General features: G+C 44.8%; 1 protein-coding gene across 3 annotated transcripts in view; it reads right to left on the bottom strand.

Moving 5' to 3' along the window:
* The window catches only part of F13A1 (coagulation factor XIII A chain), a 71,805-nt gene extending 51,296 nt beyond the window's left edge, over positions 1-20,509 (bottom strand). Inside the window, exons 1-3 of one of the 3 annotated variants that reach the window (XM_061346558.1) lie at positions 20,411-20,509; positions 16,082-16,233; positions 10,406-10,594 (exon numbers count right to left, since the gene is read on the bottom strand). In XM_061346558.1, coding sequence (XP_061202542.1) covers positions 10,406-10,594; positions 16,082-16,232 — 340 coding nt within the window. In that variant the 5' untranslated portion in view covers position 16,233; positions 20,411-20,509. Of the gene's footprint in view, positions 1-10,405; positions 10,595-16,081; positions 16,234-17,177; positions 17,309-20,410 lie in introns of those variants that run through there. The other 2 variants (XM_061346560.1, XM_061346559.1) reach the window with 2 other exon arrangements.
* Between the last annotated feature and the right edge of the window lie 239 nt (positions 20,510-20,748).

Genomic DNA, 20,748 nt, shown 5'->3' with positions numbered 1-20,748 from the left:
GATCTAAGAGCTGAACATATTCTTGTTCTTTGTAGTGCAACTGGGTATGACCCAGCTTGCCTCTACAGTTGATACTTTCCTTCTAGTTTTGACATAATTGTTTTCTTAAAAAAGCAGTCCACTCAAAGCAGCAGAGCAAACCAAGTAATTGAACCGACATGCTTGAAAACCATTAACAAGTGCTACTTTTAAGAATACCTCCCTTATCTCCTTCAGTATGGTGGGAAGGGGCAGAGATGTCTATTTTGACATGGTTAGGAACAGGCAGTGATATCTTCACTGGAAGCTGCATGTCTGTGTAGGAGCCTACAGGGGCAGAAGGAGCGGTGCTGTGGCGGGGGCTTTGCAGCACTATGTCATGTACATCACATGTACCCGTGGGGAAGATGCAGAATCACTCCCCAATAAAACTGTCTGTAGGAACAAGATAGGATCTGAAAGAGGCAATGAAGCCTTTGCAAAACATTCTTATGGAAACCCTGTCACTGACACCACATAGCAGGTTTGGCAAAGTACCAAGCCTCAGTTTTCTGAAACCTCAACATGCAGAACTCCATTTGCTCTTCCAGACAAAGGTCCCTGTTGCATGCAAAGCCACAAGACACCCTAATATATCTATTTCTCGACAAGAGAGCACAGGTAGCTGCTGCTGAGGAGTATGCAAGGTCCTTTCAGTCCAGAGCTTGTGCATGCCCCACACAGCGTAAGAGAGAGGCCACTGCAGTCTTGCTCACTCGTGAGAAGGAGGTGCTCTGGGTATTACCTGCATCCCTGCAGATATAGCAGGGATGCCAGACAAAGGATATCCAAGAAGTCAGAATAATTTGCAGATGTTATAAACAGTAAATACAAGAGAACATTGCTTGCTTCTGACAGATGAGCAGGGTTTGGTGCTCCCTAATGTTCTCATAAATCCTGAACCCATAAGGAAGCCTGAAAAGATGGGCAGAGCCCTCAAGAGCACAGTGAGCAATTTCCAATGTTTTCTTTGAAAAGAGGACAGGTTCCCTAATTTTCTGAAACAAAAACTGAATGGCAAATGGAAGAGCAAGGGAATTGTTACTTCTGACAGGAGCTTGTGGAGCTGAATCGAAATCACACATCTAGGCACCTGACAGCATCAGCCACACTTGTATCATATACACACATTTGTTGTCTTGATACTAAAGTGCTATAAAGCTGAGTAACTTTGGCATTACATGCTAAGGCTGCTGGCAAAAGGATCCTTACATAGGTTCAGTACTATGTTTATCAACATCATAAGGAAGTCCTCTTACGACTCCATTTGACTTTTATCTACATATTAAGTACACGTTTCTGGCTGCAGTGGAGAAGTAGGTCCAACTTTGGCTCATAGCTGGGATATCTGTAATGTCAGCCCTTCCTCAGAATGGATAGCATGCAGTGGTGATTTCATTCTCTGGGTTAGTTTCTAAGCAAGAATATTCAATGTTATCCAAAGACTTATTACTAAGAGCTTGGAAATGTCTGGCAGAGCACTCTCTGCAGGGTCTCTGGTGCTAACCCAACCTATAGAGAGGCAGGAGGAATGTTTGGGTGCATGTCAGGACCAGGAGCCATGCAGACAAGATAAACCCTTTTTATGCTGATGGGAGGGTGCTTCTGCCAGCAGCATCAGTTGGCTCAGGATCTCTCCTACTCTGATTTGCTCCAGGAGCTGGCAGCCTGAAACACTCCACAGCCAGTTCTTTGTGGCTGCTTTAGTGCCTGATGTTCACGTGTGCTTTGGGTGTAGGAGGCCCTGGCCCTCAGATGAGAACATTTCCCAGCCAATTGCTCTGTGAAAGAGAATTGCTATGTGACATCATGCTGTTGGGATGTTCCTGTCTGCTCTAACAGCACACGGAAATGGGAAAATCCAGCCTGAGAACACAGAAAGCCTGGAGGTTGCTGCACTGTTACCACCAGGCAGAGAGTGAATTTTTTTAGAGGCTCCCTTTGGAGATTAGAAGATATCAGGCACTGAATGGGGACTGCTGACTGCCCTGCCCTGCCTTCAAGGCAGGAAGGTACAGGAGAAAATTCAGTGACCCTCTTTCTTTATGGGCCTCCCACTCTCTGCTTTTCAATGCTAGATACTGAGCTGTTATTGCCAGAAGACACTGTATTTACAAAAACCTCCCTTGTACGGGAAGTTTAATGGCACAAACATATCTATTTCCACTCCTGCACAGTGCAAAGGCCTGTTAACTTTTGATGCTTCTCTCTTATCCTTTTTTATCCCACCTTGGTTTCTGTAGCTATCCAAGCTGGGCTGCTAAAAGTCCTGCTCAGTTCAGTTGCAGCTCAGCTCAGCAACTCCTGGGGTTTCCAGGCACCCAGGAAAAGAGGAGCTGTCTTTTAATACAGCTGCTGTCATTATTAAAGGAGCTCAGGTCTCCCTCAGTGTTGCCTCACAAGGCCTTGAAAGCAAACAAATCCGAGTGAAGTTCTACATGGCAAAATACACCATGAATTAGTCATGCATGGATGTGGGCATGTACGGGATGCTGCCACACACACACACTTTACAGGGGCAAAAAGCATAGTGCAGTGTTTGTTAAAGCTTGCAGAAGCCCATTTATGCAGCAGCAAAAGAATGAGCCATCTGAAACACAGAACTGTGGCCACACACACATGCAAAGTGAGTTATTTTTAATATATGCCTTAGCTCCTTAGCATGTCAGCTCTGGGCCTGTCAGGCATGGAGGCAAGCTGTGTTTAATTCTGGGTTAAATTGCCACACCACAGAGATTTACAGCAACAGAAGGAGAGGGAGAGGTAAGTACAGCAAGTTCAGCAAAAAAACACGAGTGCTCCTCCTCAATTCTGCTGCTGTTCTTTACGAGTGACTAACAGGGACCAGGGCTTGCTCAGTTGATACTCATCATCCTCCTTCCCTGCCCAGTACCTGGAAGCCCATATATCCACCTAGTTTAGGTTTTTCCTTGGTCCCCACTGGACATATACAATACCCTCTGTGTGTGTGTGTTAGGGCTGTGCTGTTAGCTAGCCAGTGTAAGCACCGACGGGTGCTCTTGTATAGGTCCATTTACTCACAAGTGTGTAGGTGTTTTACTTTCAACAGGGAGGAGGGAAAATTTGGTAGGACTGAGATTAGAGATACAGTGAGGTTTAGAGACATTTCTCCCCGATGGAAGCAGGATACTGCAGAAGACAGGAAGGTGAACAAAGCTATTTCTCAATAGTCTTTTTAGGAACCCTCCTTAGAAGACTGTTTTCTTAAAGGAGCTGAGGAATCTCTCTCCCTTTGGGACATTATACACAGTAAGACTAACAATTTTTCTCATAGGTTCATTTGGTTTACTTAGATACACTCTTTTATACAAAGGGTAAAGGATCTATTTCTATGCCACCCCTGGAAGTATAACAATTGTGAAGATTAATAAATAAATTTGAGCTGCAAGCCACAAGTACAGTAGCTGTGTAACAAGAGATAAGCCTTACTCGTAGCAAGCAACCTGAGAATGGGTGTTAGCATACTGGGACCATGCCTTATTAATCACTGTAAATAATAACAACAAATGTCAAAACAGGAAAAAGGAGCAATAAAAAAGGAGGGTAAGAGAAGGAAGAAAGAGAGAAGAGAAAAAACATGGAAAAGTAAAACAAAGACAAAACAAGCAAGAAGGAGAGACAAATTTCTGTAAAAGAGCCTACTAGGGTCTTCAAGCCATTGCTGTAATATCACACCTGTGTTCCTCCACCCTCAAGTTCCATTGCCTTCAGAGTGCTACATACAAACTTGGAAATGTAGGAAGCCCAAATGTCTTGAAATATTTTTTTGCTTATGACTCCAGTTAGGAATCCTCAACATTTGACCACTCAGTTCCAGGAGTGAATGTTTATAGGATTTTACAGTTGTAAAACACACATTGGAGTCATGCACGCACCTTGCCTATTAAAACCATTTAAAAAAAAGCTAGATTTTATGTGCCACTTGCTGCTGCTGCAGCAGTACAAGAAGAGGACATAATAAAGATAAAGATTTCTTTGCATGAAATACTGCATTCATGGAATATTTTGAGGGAAAACATCCTCTCTGCTCCTCTGGGGTCTGGCTGAGAATTCCAGAGGGAAGGAAAAAATACCCTGATGAATTTGTTCAGAAAATGGGGAGGTTTGTTGTACCTAAGAGCTGTCAAACAGGTCTCTGCCTGCAGTCAAGCTGTAAGAAATGTGTTTCACTGCTAAGAAATTACACTTTCTCTTCCCAAATGGGACACCCTGTTTAGATTATCAGGTGTTTCTGTATCTTTGTTCAAATTTTACAGTTCTTTGTTAAAGAGAGCCTCAAATTGTGCCAAGCCTAAATGGTAAATAGTTTAGCAGTGATAAATAATTAGATTAGAGGGCGATTTAATAAACTCTCAGTGTTGTATTATGTACCACAGAGTTTGACCCTAGCACCAGTCAGTTGATCTTGTATAATGCCAGGAAGGCTCCTAACAAAATATCAAGACCCAGAATTTTCCAATGAGCAATTTTGCCCCAGAGGCAGAACTCAGCTTGACATCCCATCTGAGGTGCTGAGGAATGCCTCATGGCTCAGCTACTCCATTAGCTACCAGCTGCCCAGCTCCAGGGCTGCTGAGGTGGACAGGTGACAGCAGGGGCAGCAATACTTTCCACTAAGACAGATTTACTGCCTGACAAAAGGAACAAAACCTCAACCCTCCCATAATAACCCATGTGCCAGCACTGCTGTGAAATTAGGGAAAGGCTGTAGACACTGTAGAACAGTATGAGGAGCTCCATTGATTCTGGCATCGGTGTCTTGAATAGGACACCTTATTGTTTGTTGTATTTGGATGCCCATCTGACTATAAGTGGGAATTTGGTGTCACCTAAATAAGCCATATGGAATCAGCTCTAGCATCTTTGTGTTCTTAGCAGCTTTCATGTGTTTATTCCTGTCGAGCAGGAGGCCTGGGAAGACTGTAGAAAAAGGAACAGTAAGTCTCTGCTCTCATCTCAGGCCAAAAGCCAATGATTTGTAGAAGCCTGAGAAGTGCGTATTCGTGGGTGCATGAGTGTCCAAGCATGTACATGTGCAGAAAGGTGATAGTATCCTGGAGGACTGGGATTTATGACAGCTCCAGAAGTGTGACAATGGATAAAACATTCATAATAATGTTTAGGACTAGACCAATATATATGGATTTATGAAGCCATTTAAGGAAAATACAAATAGACAACAATTTATGAGGACGTGGGGAAATATATCATTAGAGTAAGGATGCACCATATAAACTCATCAGCCACTCCAGGATTTACAGCCATGTACAGGAAACTACTACTAAAAGCAAGATTGAAGGCCAATATAAGCCCATCTAATCATATATCTGCTTTTCAGAGAAATCACTGCCAGTGCAGCAGTGAGTGTGGAAACTTTGCAGCACTCCTGCCAAACTGACTGACCCAAATGTGGGAGCCATGCTCAGTCAGGCTGATCCCCAGTCACCACACAGGAGAAAGCTAACAGCAGCACAAAGTATACTCATGACCACAAAGGCAGTAGTCAGGAGAGATCAAGATGGGTGAAGGGGTCATTGGCTCCTCTGGGTCCCCAGGACTCCAAGCAAACTGAAATTGTTCCCAGTGTAGGGAATTGGATGGTAAGCACAGCATTTACACTTCTTTTTGGCTCTTTCATCTCAACCCCAGGCCAATAAAATGAGTATTTCCCAAGGGGTGATGCTCACCTTTCCTCTCATTAAAGCCAGGAAGTGGGCTGCAAGAAAGGAAATATGTGGTGATGGTACAGTTCCCAAACCACAGGTACTGATGCACGGCTGCACTCCAGCACAAGAACTGGAATAATATCCCATTACTCTTTATAAATGGATATTTTTCCATGTGGGTTTTTTGGCACATTTATTGTTTTCCATACTTTAGCAGACAAGTATGGTCCTAATTTAATGAAGCATTATGTGCAAAACTGAATTAAAATAATTCACATGTTAGCACTTCAGCCAGCTTCACCGGTAATGACTCTATGGAAAACAGTCTGTTAAAGCAAAACCTGCTTTAGGCATAAGGAACCACCGCAGAAGAATATCAATAAAAGTGGCTTTCAAGAGATTGAGGTGACATATTTACATATTTACACACACGTATATATATTTGTTTATACAATTTAGCCTGCGAATTCTAGGCTCTGTGTAAATGGTCTTTAAATGGACCATGGATTAAAAAAGATTGTTACTGAAGATTATTCTGTGAGTGTCTTAGACCTAGTTCCGCATGATGAGAGAAGCATTTGTCCCAGGTACCCTTGATTCATTATCAATTAGAAGGATTAAGCAGTCTCTACTTGCTTTACTTGCTTCATTAATCATCTTTTTAATGATGCAAAAGAAGCAAAAATAGGAGCAAAAAGAGAGAAGTAAAACTAAATTTTAGGGCATAAATGAAATAGAATAGTTCTGCACAAAGACAGGGTCGAGTCATTACCATTGTCACATTTTTCAGGAGCAAAATTGGTCTTTCACAGATAAAAATTCTGTGATGGATTAACGTCAGTGCTGGGAAATTTCTAGTGATGGGAACTAATAATTTCTGAACAGCTTTTCGTGGTGCTGTTGTATAAACAGACCTCACCGTAGGAACTGCCCTGCAAAGAGACGTTGAGATTTCCCAGCTCTAACTGAATTCCCAGGAGCTAAGGCCATCCATCCCCACCAGAAGTATCTCTGTACCTTATGAGAATAGCACACTATCCAAAATAGTCTACAGCTCTGTTTGGGGTAGCATCCTCACCCCTGGAAACACTCAAAACCTGTCCTTAGGGCAAGACCCGGAGCACCTGGAGCAACCTGGACCTGCTTTGAACAAGGACTTGGACATGAGTCCCCTGAAGGTCCCTCCAAAACTGTAGGTTATTCTACAGTTCTACTACACTGTTTGAAATCCACTGCTCAGGCACACAGAGAGCTCCTTGGAAAGGTCATTTTAGAACAACGTGCCAATATTTCTGTGTGTATTCCATCATGTTAACCTCTCAAACTCAGCACTTTTCTGGGAGGTATACCCCTTATGTCACTGCAAAAACCTTCTCTGAGCTCAAAGTGTCTCTGCTGTACGGCTGTTTTCTGAGTCAGCCACCAAGTGCCTTTGTTCGGTTAATGCGCTGGAGAAAAGGAATGCCATCCAGAGGGACCTTGACACACTTGTGAGGTGGGCTGATGCCAACCTCATGAAGTTTAACCATGCCAAGTGCAAGGTCCTACACCTGGGTCAGAGCAATCCCAGGCACAGCTACAGGTTGGGCAGAGAAGAGATTCAGAGCAGCCCTGTGGAGAAGGACATGGGGGTGCTGGTCGATGAGAAAATGAACATGAGCCAGCTTCAGTGTGATCTTGCAGCCCAGAAAGCCAACCGTATCCTGGGCTGCATCAAAGGAAGCATGACCAGCAGGTCGAAGGAGGTGATCCTGCCCCTCTACTCTGCTCTCGTGAGACCTCACTTGGCGTATTGTGTACAGTTCTGGTGACCTCAACATAAAAAGGACATGGAACTGTTGGAACAAGTCCAGAGGAGGGCCACGAGGATGATCAGGGGACTGGAGCACCCCCATATGAAGATAGGCTGAGAAAGTTGGGGCTGTTCAGCCTGGAGAAGGCTGCATGGAGACCTCATAGCAGCCTTCCATTATCTGAAGAGGGCCTATAGGGATGCTGGGGAGGGCCTCTTCATTAAGGACTGTAGTGACAGGACAAGGGGTAATGGGTTAAAACTTAAACAGGGGAAGTTTAGATTGGATATAAGGAAGAAATTCTTTCCTGTGAGGGTGTTGAGGCACTGGAATTGGTTGCCCAGGGAAGCTGTGAATGCTCCATCCCTGGCAGTGTTCAAGGTCAGGTTGGACAGAGCCTTGGGTGAGATGGTTTAGTGTGAGGTGTCCCTGCCCATGGCAGGGGGGTTGGAAGTTGATGATCTTAAGGTCCTTCCCAACCCTAACCATTCTATGATTCTATGATGCTTCTACCTGACAGTACCAAAGAGTAGGATTCACCTCCCCTGTCTTGGTGATCTTAAAATCCAGAGGCTTGTCTGTGTGGGAGAGTCAAGAGGGGAACTAAAAAAATATCCAGAAGACAGTTCAACCATCCCATGCTAACACAGCAAGGCTAAACTGCCACCTGGAGGTACCTGCCTCCCTCCTCTGCTTACAGAGGCAGCCTGGGCAACTGCTTTTGGACTGGGCTTTGACTCTCAGGCAGCTAGCATCATGAAAGATGCATACCAGCTCTTCAGATAGATGAACAGAAAAAAACCTAGGTGAAAATGGCCACATCTCCCCATGATAAATGGTTTGGCAGCCCAACACTGAAACCTTGATCACTCAGTGCGCTTTCCTAAGTATAAGAAGTCCCCTCTTTCTCCTCTTCAGGCCATTAAATATTGGACTGTCCACTAGAAGGAGACATAGCAAGAGTCAAGTAGATCATCTCCAAATAATTTTGTTCTCCTTTGTGGATTTTTTTGTTTTGCTTTCTGTTGATAGTCTCTGAGAACAAATGTACATTGCTTTCACCACATGTGCATGAAGAGAAAACATTTATGAAGCACTGAGAGTTCACCAGTTCCTAGAAAAGGAGCTTGAACATCTCCCAGTTGAATGTCTGTGAGCTAAATTCTTCGCAGCAAGAGGGCAGTGGTGCTCACAGAAGCAGACGCTTGAAAAGCAGGGGAGGGCAATAGTAGTGCATGTGTCCTGTATATGCAGCACTTCCATTCAGCTGATTGCCAACCACCACACATGGGACACCAGCATTACCATTCCCATTTCACAGGAAGGACAGTAACACTGAAGAATGGTAAGGGGAAATCAGCCACAGGCTCAAAGCTGACTCCAGAGTAATCATTCAGACCTGAGTTTGTTGCAGTCTCCCCTGGCTTGGGTTGTGTTTTACCCCATTCCTACTGTGGCTGAGGATGAGGAGATTTTAATACATATTTGGAGATTCAGGGTACAAACTACATACAGACATGTTAGGAAAGAGCAACAGGAAAATAAGTGAATAAGTTCTTTAAGTGGACTGTGCAATGTTAAAACAAGTGTTAGATTTCTTCTTCCAATATAGAATAACTGAGTAAAACAAACGCAAGCTCCACACAATGCAATAAAAAACAAATGTCCCATTTTCCACTTCTTCTTGATACAGCTGTTTGTTTTAAACATATAAAGATTAAGGGAAGAGTCTTAAATTTAATTAAATCCCCAAAGAACTAATGATATTTATGCATATTAAAGTTTTAAAGGCACTTGTGGCTGTTCAGCCAATCATTCACTGGACTGTCATAACATGCCTCCCAACCCTAATTTAAATTCAAAATAAGAGATCCATGAAAATAAAATGTGCAGACAGTAACCTTTTCACTGCACATATGTTTAACAGATAAACGCCCATCTAGCTTTAAAAGGCAACAAATCTAATAAATGGCCACATCATCATAATTCAGCAGTGGGAAAAAAAATCAATGTTACAAATTTTGGAACTGCATCTCTCAGTAAAGTAAATTAAAACATCAATTCAAACCTACTTTTAAGACTTTGTAAGGAGAACATTGATGTCTTAACACAGAAACTCCCAGATAACTCTAGATGTAGCTGGGGCTTTCCCAGAGCTGTCATGTAGGGAGTGGCATTCGGTGTGGCTGTCTTTGGAGCACAGCTGGAAGCTCCACCCCATCACTTGTTTTTTTCCCCTTCTCTAGTCCAGTACCTTCATAAGCCAACAGGTACATTAGGTCCTGTCAAAAATGTCTCTGTGAGACGAAAAAAGCTTTCTTGCCCTTTTTGCAGTAAATCAAGGAAGCCTCTGATGTGGCCCTGAGTAAGTCTCTGGCCCAAAGCTACAGTCTCTGAACTTTCTCCCTTGTCACCAAGTTGGCTGCAAACGCACGCTGCAAAGTCACAGGGCTTCCTATTCTTCCACTCCATGTAATTTCCCTGCCTTGTGTGCTCAACATTTTGTTATCCCAACTCTTACACAGTCATCTCTCTCACCTCAAACAACAGACTCCTCCTTTGTACATTTCCTAACACTAATAAAATATGTTTTCTGTTCCACCTACCTTTCAGGATTGACATACAGCATCAACCGGACTAAGTCTGAAAGCTCAATGAAGTACAGTTTCTTGCTAAACAGAAGGCTGCAAACACTGTTCTTGCTTCTCTCGCAAGCATTTCTGCTGATTTTCTTGAGTAAGGATTCAGAGCCTATCTAGAAAAGCGGTTCCTTGCCTATAGTTAAGCCTGTTTTTTTTTTTTTGATTTATTAATTGTGACAGCCATTAATTACTGCTGTGTTCCTGTTTATGAGAGACTCTTCAACCCTACTTTGCTGATACAACGCAGCCTTTGCCAGACACTTACCTATCAAGTACTCCAGCCAGAACTGGTCTGTCTCTGGCTTGTAGGGTCGGCTGAAGTCAATCTGGATTTGGAAAATCTGTCCCCGACGCACTATCAGCTTGGGGCTGTAGTACTTGTCAGTGTGGTGCTGCTGCTTGTTGATCTCGTGGGGCTCCTTGAACATATGAATGTCCACAACACGCAGGTAATCTGCAGAGACACGTAAATGAACAGAGAAGGAAGGAGTCGGTATGTTGGAGTGTCAACATTGGTATCAACATTGTTAAGAGGCCCTGTCCTCTGCCTCCTAAGCCTTGGCTCATCAAGGAACACTGTGTGACAGAGCACACTGGATCTATTTAGGACTTACATCTTCCTGGGTGAGCAAGAGACTTAGGGACCGACGCTTGTTTGCCCACCTGCCATTTTCACAGAGGTTGCAAGGCTTCTAGGGGATGACGAAAGCAATTGAAGAATGAACAGGTTCCTGTGGGTGGAAACCTGAATGTCCTCAAGATGGACATTCCTTTGGCATCAGCTTTCTGCAAGTCTGGGCCTCCTTTTCACAAGTTTACCAGAGCAATCTGTGGGCCTTGACAGTTGTGCCTTCACGTCTCACTTCGTGTGGCCTTCCATTTGCAAAATGCAAATTCATAGGGGTTTTGTGGCACTTAAACATATTAACGTTTGCAAAGCACTACCACTATCGAGTGCTGAAGAGCCTCAGAGGCAGTTAATGAACTTTCATTCAGCTGAGAGCTTGGATTGTCTGTATTAAATAAGGTTTTGGTGTACTGTATGTGTCTAGACTCAGCTTCTTAGTACACCTCCACTGCTATTAGTGTCTTCTTATGAAAACTAAATATAACATTACAGCATATAATTACAGCATAGAGTTATAGGCAAACAGCAGTAGGTATCTGTAACATGCGTGAGCAAATCTTCGCTCTGTTCAAATTAGGGTTGTCCAAAAGCCTACCACTGCTGGAAGACAGTCTGCTCAGCTAATGTCCAGTGGTGGCACTGGGATAGCCAAAGGCACTTGCAGTCACCATGAGCTACATGACTGTACCATACCAGGAATCTCCAAAATGGGAGTCTTCACACACAACAAGCAACCATATGAAAATGAAAACGGACGTCATTCTTTTGCCTACATGCTTGGGCAGATAATCACAAAACCAATGCCAGGATGACCATCACTGCTCACCACCATGAGAGAGACAGAAGAGTAAAGCTTGATTTGCAGCTCTCAGCTTGCATTTTCCAGGTGCTGACAGTTAGAAACCGTGTAATGTTTGCATCTTATACTGATGGCAACAGAGCCAAACTCATGCCTGGCAAAAAAAGGTGCACATTTACAGCAGCTGGTGGAGCTGTGTGTACTCATGATGGTGGTTAATTTGGCCTGTTACTGAGCACACTGTGAGCAGAAACGATGTGCTCAGAGAATGAATTGGATATTCAAGTCACTGAAGGCTGAACACAACCCATTTCACAGCAGCTCAGAAAACAGCTTTGCACACTCTTTTTCCTTGAGGGCAAGGGAGCACTGCATAGCTGCCAGCTCTGGACAAGCAGCAAAGCAACTCTTTCTGGGGAGCAGGCGTTCTGCAGGGATGCATCCAAGACATCAGCAGAGCCCTGCAGGCAGCAGCTCCCCTGGACACCAACATGATCTTTCCCATGCTCCAACCGAACCACCCAGCCTGGGCTCTGGGTTACAGATAACAGGAGAGAGGAAAATAAGGGCAGCAGGAGCAGGTCCCACTTGTGCATTGTCACCATCAGCTGCCTCTCCCTGCACTTTGGGAAATAGAAGGAAAGGAAAATGCCCAAGGACACAGCAAGATAAAGATCCTTTCATGAAAAAGTCCTGGAAACCTGAACCCCAAACCATCCTGCTAACCTTAACCTGGGGAAAGGCTGGAATACTTGATCAATCCTGAGCCAGGCTTAAAGTCCCAAGGCAATGTTATTGTTATTCTCTGCTCAATTCACCAGGCTTCTGGAGTAACTTTTGTAGATCCTTGCTGGCTTTAGCAGTGGCTGAAGTTACAGAGATATTTTTTGTGTGATACATTTTGCTCAGAAGTCATTCTCATTGCCCCTCTGTGAAGTGGGGCATGCTTGGCCTCTCTCCCTCCAAAAAATCGATGATCGCTCACACAAAGCCCACAGTCAAATTACATGAGGTGGGGATTTCCTGGAGGTGAGTAAAATAGGGGCAAGGAAAGGCTCTCCCCTCATCTGCCCCAACACCTCCCAGCACTGCATGAAAAAGCTGCATGTCTTGGGGCTCTCTGAGGGGTGAAGCTATCAGTAAGTTTTGCTCAGCCTCTCCCTCCTTCTGAGGAAGCATACGAATGAATTTGAGAGTTTACTGTATTTTCATCTCATGTTCTGAAATAAAAAGCAATAGTGACCTAGCCATTCCTTCACATTAATCCTTAAGGAACTGCACAGCTGAGCCACCCTGGGCCTTCAGTTCATCATTTGCTGCATTTCACCTCAGGACTTACATGGCTCCTGTTAAAACACAACCACACACATCTGTGGACAGCATATTCCACTTTCTCTCAGTGTTAGAATGTATATTGAAATTGCCAGGTGAAGATAACCTGTGACCGAGCCTGTGTTACTTTAATGGCAATTGCAGGTAGTGTGATGTGCTAGCACCATCACTAGGGTGCAATCAAAATGAAGGCTCCAGCCTGTGCTCATCTGTTTGTGAGGGACAGATGTGGCATCTGTCCATCACAGAGGATCATCATCAAGACCCTCTTTGAAGGCAGGTCCATATGATGGTTTACCTTAGCCTGGTCTGCTGTTTAGTGCAAGCAGATTTGCTGCACAGGAGGCAGCACTCTGATACTTCCTTAAAGCTTTTGCAATGTTATGCTTGCATGAAAACAAATGACCACAAGTTTGAGTCGTTTGTTTGAATATCAAGAATAGTGTTCAAACATCATGTTTTCTTGGAGGTCCAGAGAGAAAGGGTTCTGGATTACAAACCCAATAGCGTGAGTTTCCAAAGGAGGTGCCCATCACTCTGCTAACAGGGGAAGCACGATTCTTTGGTGAGTTGCCAAACTTTGCAAAGGAGGGTGCGTGGGGAGCTTGCAGACCGTGGGGCCGCAGGGCTGTGTCCTCCCACCAAGCGGCTGTAAGCACCAGGCCCACTCATAACACATTGCAGTGAGATGAGCTGGTGAGGAACAGCCAGGGGGAGGACACAGCACAGGCGTGCTCATGGAGATACAGGCTTCTTGATGAAGAAGCACTCAGGGGCTGCACATCCTCCTCACTGAGTATCTCCTCCCGCAAGCAAGTTGGGCTCCAGCAGCAGGCAGCCCACTGACCGGACTGAGAAGGCAGTGATCCCTGGCAGCATCCCCTGCTTGCTCCGGCTGTGATTCAGCTGAGTAGAAGTGGGTGTCAGCAGAGAGCTAGTCAAGCACAAGGTTTTACCTCATCGTGGAGTAGTAGCTAAAATAGGTCAAATGAATCACACCCTAAAAATGCCTGTTTCTCTCTGTTGGCTGTCAAGGGAAACGAGGGTGACTAGCTCAGCTGTAGACACCTACACTGAGTAGATCAAGGGAAGGATTCAGTTAAGTTTAGGCATCTAAATGAAGTGAGCTTGGTATGTAACCTGTTATGATGGTCAGTTGGTGGCTGGTTGTTGCAGCCAGCAAAGCTGAGAGAAGGCTACAGATCACGCTGGAAGTGACACCCACAGCCTCTCCAGACAGCCTGTGCCTTCACCTCCACTCACTGAATAGCTCTGTGTTGACTACAATCTGGCACATGTGAAAACAGTGATGTTTGGATGTTTACTGCAGGTGTCCTGTCCTACTCCAAAGGCTAGGAAACTCCTTAATTGCAGCAGCAGGGATAAAAACATTTGCATGCTTTGTTCAGTGTGTAATGGCAATGACATATGGGAACCACTACAAAAAAATTGGACAATGCAGAAATGTAGAGATGTGCAGAAGGGGAAGGAGGTGGCACAAGCAGTTCTCCGCAAGGATGTGCTTGTGGCACTAGAGCCCTGTCATACTCTGTTGCTCCTGCTCTGCCTGCACTTACTTTATCCCCCAAGCACCACACTGCGAGTGCTCTGGGCAGTCTCAGCTCCTGAATGTAAGTCTCAGCCTGAGCTCCATTAGGCTATAAACCTTTAATATGGTCTGACAGGTGACTGAAGCATCCTGCCCAAAAGAGTGTGTCCAGGGACCACACTTACATCAGCTGGTATCAAAGGCTTAGATCACTGCTGATGTGCACTGAAACAGCAACACTGCTGCTGTCCTTTCCCTTCAGATCACCCATTTCATGTTGTTGCTGCAAGCGTTACAGAGCTGAACTGCACAGCAGAGCTGATCTAGCTCTACAAAAAGAGCTTTGCTGTCATACACAAATTTATTTGTCAGTCATACCAGTCCCATAGCCAGGTTTAGCCTATGGCCACGCAAACCCTGGCTTTGGACAAGGGCTGTTATTCTCACCAGCAGCATCACCTTAAGCTGGTGTTAGGCTCCTGCCTCGACTCACTTGACCTGACATTCTTAAGTTTCCATGGCATTTCTGAAAAGCAAGAGGCTCCCACCCACCAGCACTGCACTTCATTCAAATATCATGTGAAGCACATCAAAAAGCAATAGGAATCTTTCTTCTGGTACTGGTGGGCTTTAGCTACAGGCTGCATTCCTTCTAAGGTATCCCACACTTACACATCCCCAGCTTCTGGGAACATATTGCGTTTGAAATGATGTCTAGTCAGGACCTGTACTGCATTACATTTGACAATTTAAACACACATACTTGCCCCAGAGCTACAGGGTTGTTTGAAAAGGTTCAAGTGAAATTTCTACAGTCTTAACATGCCAGTTGGTTTGCTCAGGCATTTTTTAAAATAAATGCTTTTAAAAGAAAGGAGTGTGTATTAAAATGGGGGGGATGTGTGGTTAAGGCACATGATTAGGATTACAGAAATAATGTTTTGCAATAGAAATTTCAACTTGTCACTTAAAAATGCCTGTTTCCCAGTGTGTAAAATGCAGTAATTAATGCTTGTCTACATTTATTAAGCACTCTTTCAACCCTGGATGAAAAGTCCCATAAGAGTATTAAGCATTATTACATCTGGCTGACCTGAGTTGCCATGTTCAACAAGTTCTGCTGTTCATTTCAAACAGGCCAAAAAATTAACGTTGTTTGGTTGGTGACTCCCTCAGGAGATTACCCTGATTTCTTTTAAACCTAATCTTCCCTACGTTTATTCAGCTTCACTCCAAAGAATCGTCGCTGAGAATGTGGTTTGATTTACCCATCCCCTCCAATGATATTGTTTCATCTCCCCAGCCAAATGGTTGAAACACTTTTCACAGGAGAAAAATTAAAAATATGGAGATTCCTTTCAGTTTCACATTCATTTTTATGGGAGAGCTGAACATGTAGCACAAGTTTTCCCCACCAGCCAGCATTTTGCAGTAGTTTCACAGTCAGTTTAAGGTCACACAAACCAGAGGGGCCATCAAGAGGGGAGGGTGTTTTTAGCTAGTTTTCTCAATAAAAACTATCTGAGATCAAGACACGTAAGGAAAAAAGTGGTTTAGTTTTAATTCACAGAGCTGGGCAGAGGTGAGTTTGGAAGATGTAAAAATAGACTCATGGGTTAATTGTACACCATACCTTTTGGATTAAATCCTCTAGGTATCAATCCAAAAGCCTCTATCTCAGGGACCTCATTTTCTTCCTCATTGGAGTTGTTTGATGGGACGGCTCGTCTCCCATTCAGGGGAGGCTTCTTGTTTTCCTCACTGGTGCTCGTTGTTTCAGACATCCTGTATTAAAAAATGTAACACCATGAAAGAAAGAAAGAGTGCAAGGAAAAAGCAAACATGAACCAGCATGACACATCTAAGATGGAGAAAGCAGAAACAGTGTGGGGTATCAATGAGCCACTCATTTTTAAACTCACATAAACAAAAACTGAGAGGCAGAAAACATCAGTGTACTGATGGAGCACAGCTCTCTAAGGATTGGAAGGCATTTTGTGTTTGTGATAATACATGAGTTAGAAAAGAAGAGGGGCACAAGAAGGAGAGGGAAGCCTAACAGAAGTATTTGCCAAGAAGCAAGGCATTAAAAACACCAGGGAGTTTTAGGAGACAGAACTGGAAAATCATTCACTTTCCTACCTTCCAAAACAGCATTATTGAATCCAAAATAGCAAGTTATATTTCCAGAAAGTGCATCACATACTATCTCCCCTAATAAAAATGACATGCAAAGTTCTACTGCAATCATCCTAAATACTACAGCCTACAACAGTCTGTGGATGATTACTGAAGAACTATATTTTTGTCCCTATGCACACAAACACACAACATCTAAAGGGCTAACTCCTGTGTCTAGAGAGTCCACTTCTGAGAGAGAGAGGGAGAAAATGGGAAAGTGGGAAAGAAAAAAAGAGAGAGAGGGGAGAAAGGGGGAGAGGGAGGAAGAAAAAAGCACTTATCCACTTATTTCTCTCCCACTAACAACCTTAAGGGAATTCTCAGATGTAGGCTGATCAGAGACTTCTCTTTGAGCTAGTCAAAACTGCTTTCACATCTATTTCAGTGTAAGCATGTAGCAATGAAAAAGCCATGCCATCCTTCTAAGAAAATATTCATGGATGAGAGCTCAGCTTCTTCCCAAAGCTCCTGAAAACAGCAATTCAAAATGTGGCAATTATTTAACAGCAGTAAGCTCCTAAAGGCAGTTTTTTAGTTAGCAGGGGTACCTTCTTTTCAGATAGCCTTTTTTTTTTTTTTTCCCTTCTCCCTTGCAGAATTTCTGAAGTGCAATAAAAGCCTGAAAAAGTTGGGGGGTTTTAAGTAACCTCTGTATATCCTCCTCCCTCCTGTTGCAATAGGACAGTGCCGAAAGGGCTGCCAAGCCCTCCCCTTCGTACCACCTCTGAGGATCTGCCACCGTTGCTGGCACGTCTTTGCTTACTCCCTCCCTCTCCCTGCCTGTCTTACCCCAGCCCTGCTCACCAGGAGCATTTCAGAGTGCTTGTGCTAAGGAAACACCTTGAGCTAAGGAAACAGCTTGGGCACCGAGGTTTCAGTTCTTAGTAGGATAGAGTAAAACTGCTCATGGCACAAGGGCTTAGAAACTGGAAGTCTGGAGGGGGGTTTCTGAGGGACACAGCCCAAGGAGCCATGCTCACCATATTACCAGTTTTTAATGGTGTCTCTACCTCAGGCTGCCTGCAGTCCAACTTCAAGTGCTGGTTTTCATTGCGCTCCCAGGCAGATGACAGCGATGGTTCCCTTGCCTGGTGCCCATGGCAGTCCTTTCAGAGGACTGTGGGGCATATGGACATGGAGCACCTGCTGGTGGCCCAGCAATGAGGGCCTTTTTCTTGAGACCCTGTGTAGTTCAGGAGAGTGAAGGTCTTTTGCACTAAACAGCTATGTTTAAGGCAAATGACCTTCAGCTCTTGCCCACGATAAAATGTGCATCACATAATAACTGGAGTCTGGAGCAGCCTGGTGGAAACATTTTAGTTCCATGTCAACTTTGTTCAGTTCCACTAAGCTCTAAGATAACTGGGGGCTGTGTGCTACCTTCTCTGTCAGACATAATTCCACAGGCCAATGGAAAGGCACAGAGAACAAGCAGCGTACAGGGAAGAATTCAGGACCACTCTCCTGCCAGCCACTGTTGTTTGGCAGCAGAGGTACAAGGCACCTACTGAGAGCATGAGAGCTCCTCTTACACACATGGGACCTGCCATAGGCACTTACTTGCTTCAGCTGCAGGATAGATGAAGAAGTGGAGACACAGTGAAGAGGTCTCCACTGTCTTTCAGCCAGCTATGACTTCCAGGCCCGTAGCAATAGTGAAGCCTCAAACGTCTGCTGAATTAACATCATCGAAATCAAGCCAGGAGGCAGAAGTGGAGAGAATCAAATCACATTCCTGTAATGGGACGCAACAAGTAAATCATCTGGAACACAGGCCCCTCATCCTAGCTCCCTGGGGATTGCCCAGCCACAGCGAGGTAGCTCACATAAGCTGGGACACCTGCATATCATGGGGCAAAGATGCCAGCTGGGGAGCTGAAAGCAGCATGAATGCACCAGCATGGCATTGCAGCCCAGCTAGTGAGCCTGGTAAGGCTGATTGCCAAGAAATGGCACTGGGCTGCCCTGATTTTAGAGGCAGCCTTGCTATCCGCACAGGAGGGTTACACTGTGCTGTCTCATAGCCAAAGGGCTGGAGCTCTCCCCCACCACCCCAGTGAGCTGTTAGGCATGTAGCACAGAAAAACACCCAGCCAGGGGACTCCCCTTCCCCTGCCCTGTGCCCGCAGGAACACAAGCACCCTGCAGGGAAAGATCTGGTCCCTTCGCTGTCATCCTGAGCTGCGATTTCTATTGACTCAGTCTTACACAGATGGGCCCTGTGGCAACCATCTGGAGGGCAAGTGGCACACCTGGCACATGGGAACACAACGAGCTTTCTAGGGGAGGAGGCTGACTGACAATTTTCTCCCTTTCCTTCTTTTTCTCCCCCTTCCACCCTGATTCCTGCATGGTGTGGTGTGCTTTGTGCCATTATCTCCACTTCCAGCCAGCACTTCAGTTCCCAAAACTGCAGCTGCTGCGGCGATGTTACAAAAACTGATATAAATATTGCCTCGGTGCCATGCCTGCTGGAGGCCTGCAACGCAAATAAGAATTGCTGGCTCCTGAGGAAGTCATGTGCTTCCCCAAGTGGCTGCGGTGCTGTCAGAGCTGGGAGGAAAACTTTCCATCAGAGCGAGGAAGGAAGCGAGCGGATGCAGCCGAACAGATCCCACTCCAGCCATTGCGCTTGAACAGCCAGCGGTTGCAGATGCCTCCAGTGCCCTGCGCATCTCTCTGGGGCTTTTGCAGAAGCCACCAATCACAGAGAAGGCAGGGAGGCCAACATTTTGGGCAGTAGGGGGGCGCTGCATCCAAGGAAAGTAATGTTCCCCATGCTGTAACTTATTTATTTTGAGGGAAGTGATGTAAATTCATCCTTATGACAGCTGCAGATGGCAGGTATTTTCTCATTACCTGGACTTCTTAGCATTTGCTCTCCTTGTCTATTAGGCTGCACTGGCCTTAATTTAACTTCCATGGTTCGAAACTACTGACGTCAGGGCTGATGCAGGAGGGGGCAGAGAGAACACGAAGCCCTGGTTTTCCTGTAGGGCGTTATATTTAATGAATGATGCACTGGGATGACCGGTGAAGGAGCACTCTTTCTTCTTCAAGCTGCTTCTGCACTGCACTCTGTGGGAAAGCTTAAGCCCATGCCCATTTCTCAAAGGTGGCCTTCAGATGCTCCTGGCCTTTGTCAAAGACCTTTGCAATCATGGGCACACTTCCCTTTGCAATGGACTTTGGATGATGGACAGCCCTTCCTCCCAATCCCCACAGAAAACCCCTTAAATAGCTGCAAAGCTTGCACTGTAAAGGGTTATCCAAAATGCAGTTTCCTGTTGTTGCCAGCACCAGTGTTGCTCTGTTCCAAGTTTTCCCATGGCAGACAAGAGCCTGTGGGGGAAAAGATAAAAAATCCCACAAAACACAAGCGTCGGTAAAGCTGTACAGCCAGAAGAGAGGGCGTGCCAAGAACTGTCACAAGCAAACTGATCAACCAGGTGCTCACATATATGGGTTGCTGTGCTGTGTGCCAATGGCTGGATGTGAAAGAGATTTTGCCTACCACTGTTGTAGCTACAAGCACTGCTCAGCACCAGCTGAGCATTGTAGGGCTCTGCAACAGGGTGGCTTCATTTTTTCCTTTTTAAAAATATTTATATATTTTTTAAATATTACTTTTTTGCCATTTGCAGTGTCAATGGATATTCAGATGCACTGGGACATTATAGAGCAGCAAATGCCCTACTGTTCTGGTGAGGACATCATCCTCAACCAGCACACACAAGATACTTTCAACTCTGATCTTCTATACATAATAATATAACATTACCTCTCTCTTGTCTTCCCAGAGCTTCACTCAGGAACTTGCAACCCTTTTTCAGATGATCAAGTCTGTCTTCTGTCTTTATCTGCATCAGTGCTTGTCTCCCAGAAACCGATGTTTTTCTTCCTACGATGCCCTGCCTCACCAAGGCTGCGGGCAGAGTAGAGCAAATTCTAGCAGAAAACATGAACAAAAGTTATTACTTTTAAACATAAGCAAATTTCAGGAATGTTCATTTGATGGTTTTGTTTGCATGTTTTGCTTTCACTTGAAAAAACAAAACAGCAAACCAAACAAAACCCCAAACAAACCCCCCAGATAATGTATCTGTGTGTAACAGCTGT

The sequence above is a fragment of the Neopsephotus bourkii genome, unplaced genomic scaffold (genome assembly GCF_033783945.1).
Source record: "Neopsephotus bourkii isolate Nb327-2 ecotype Australia unplaced genomic scaffold, CSIRO-AGI_Nbou_v1 NB_272, whole genome shotgun sequence".
NCBI lineage: Eukaryota > Metazoa > Chordata > Aves > Psittaciformes > Psittacidae > Neopsephotus > Neopsephotus bourkii.
The sequence above is the reverse complement of the archived record's forward strand: the minus strand, read 5'-3'. Positions and strand labels throughout refer to the sequence as shown.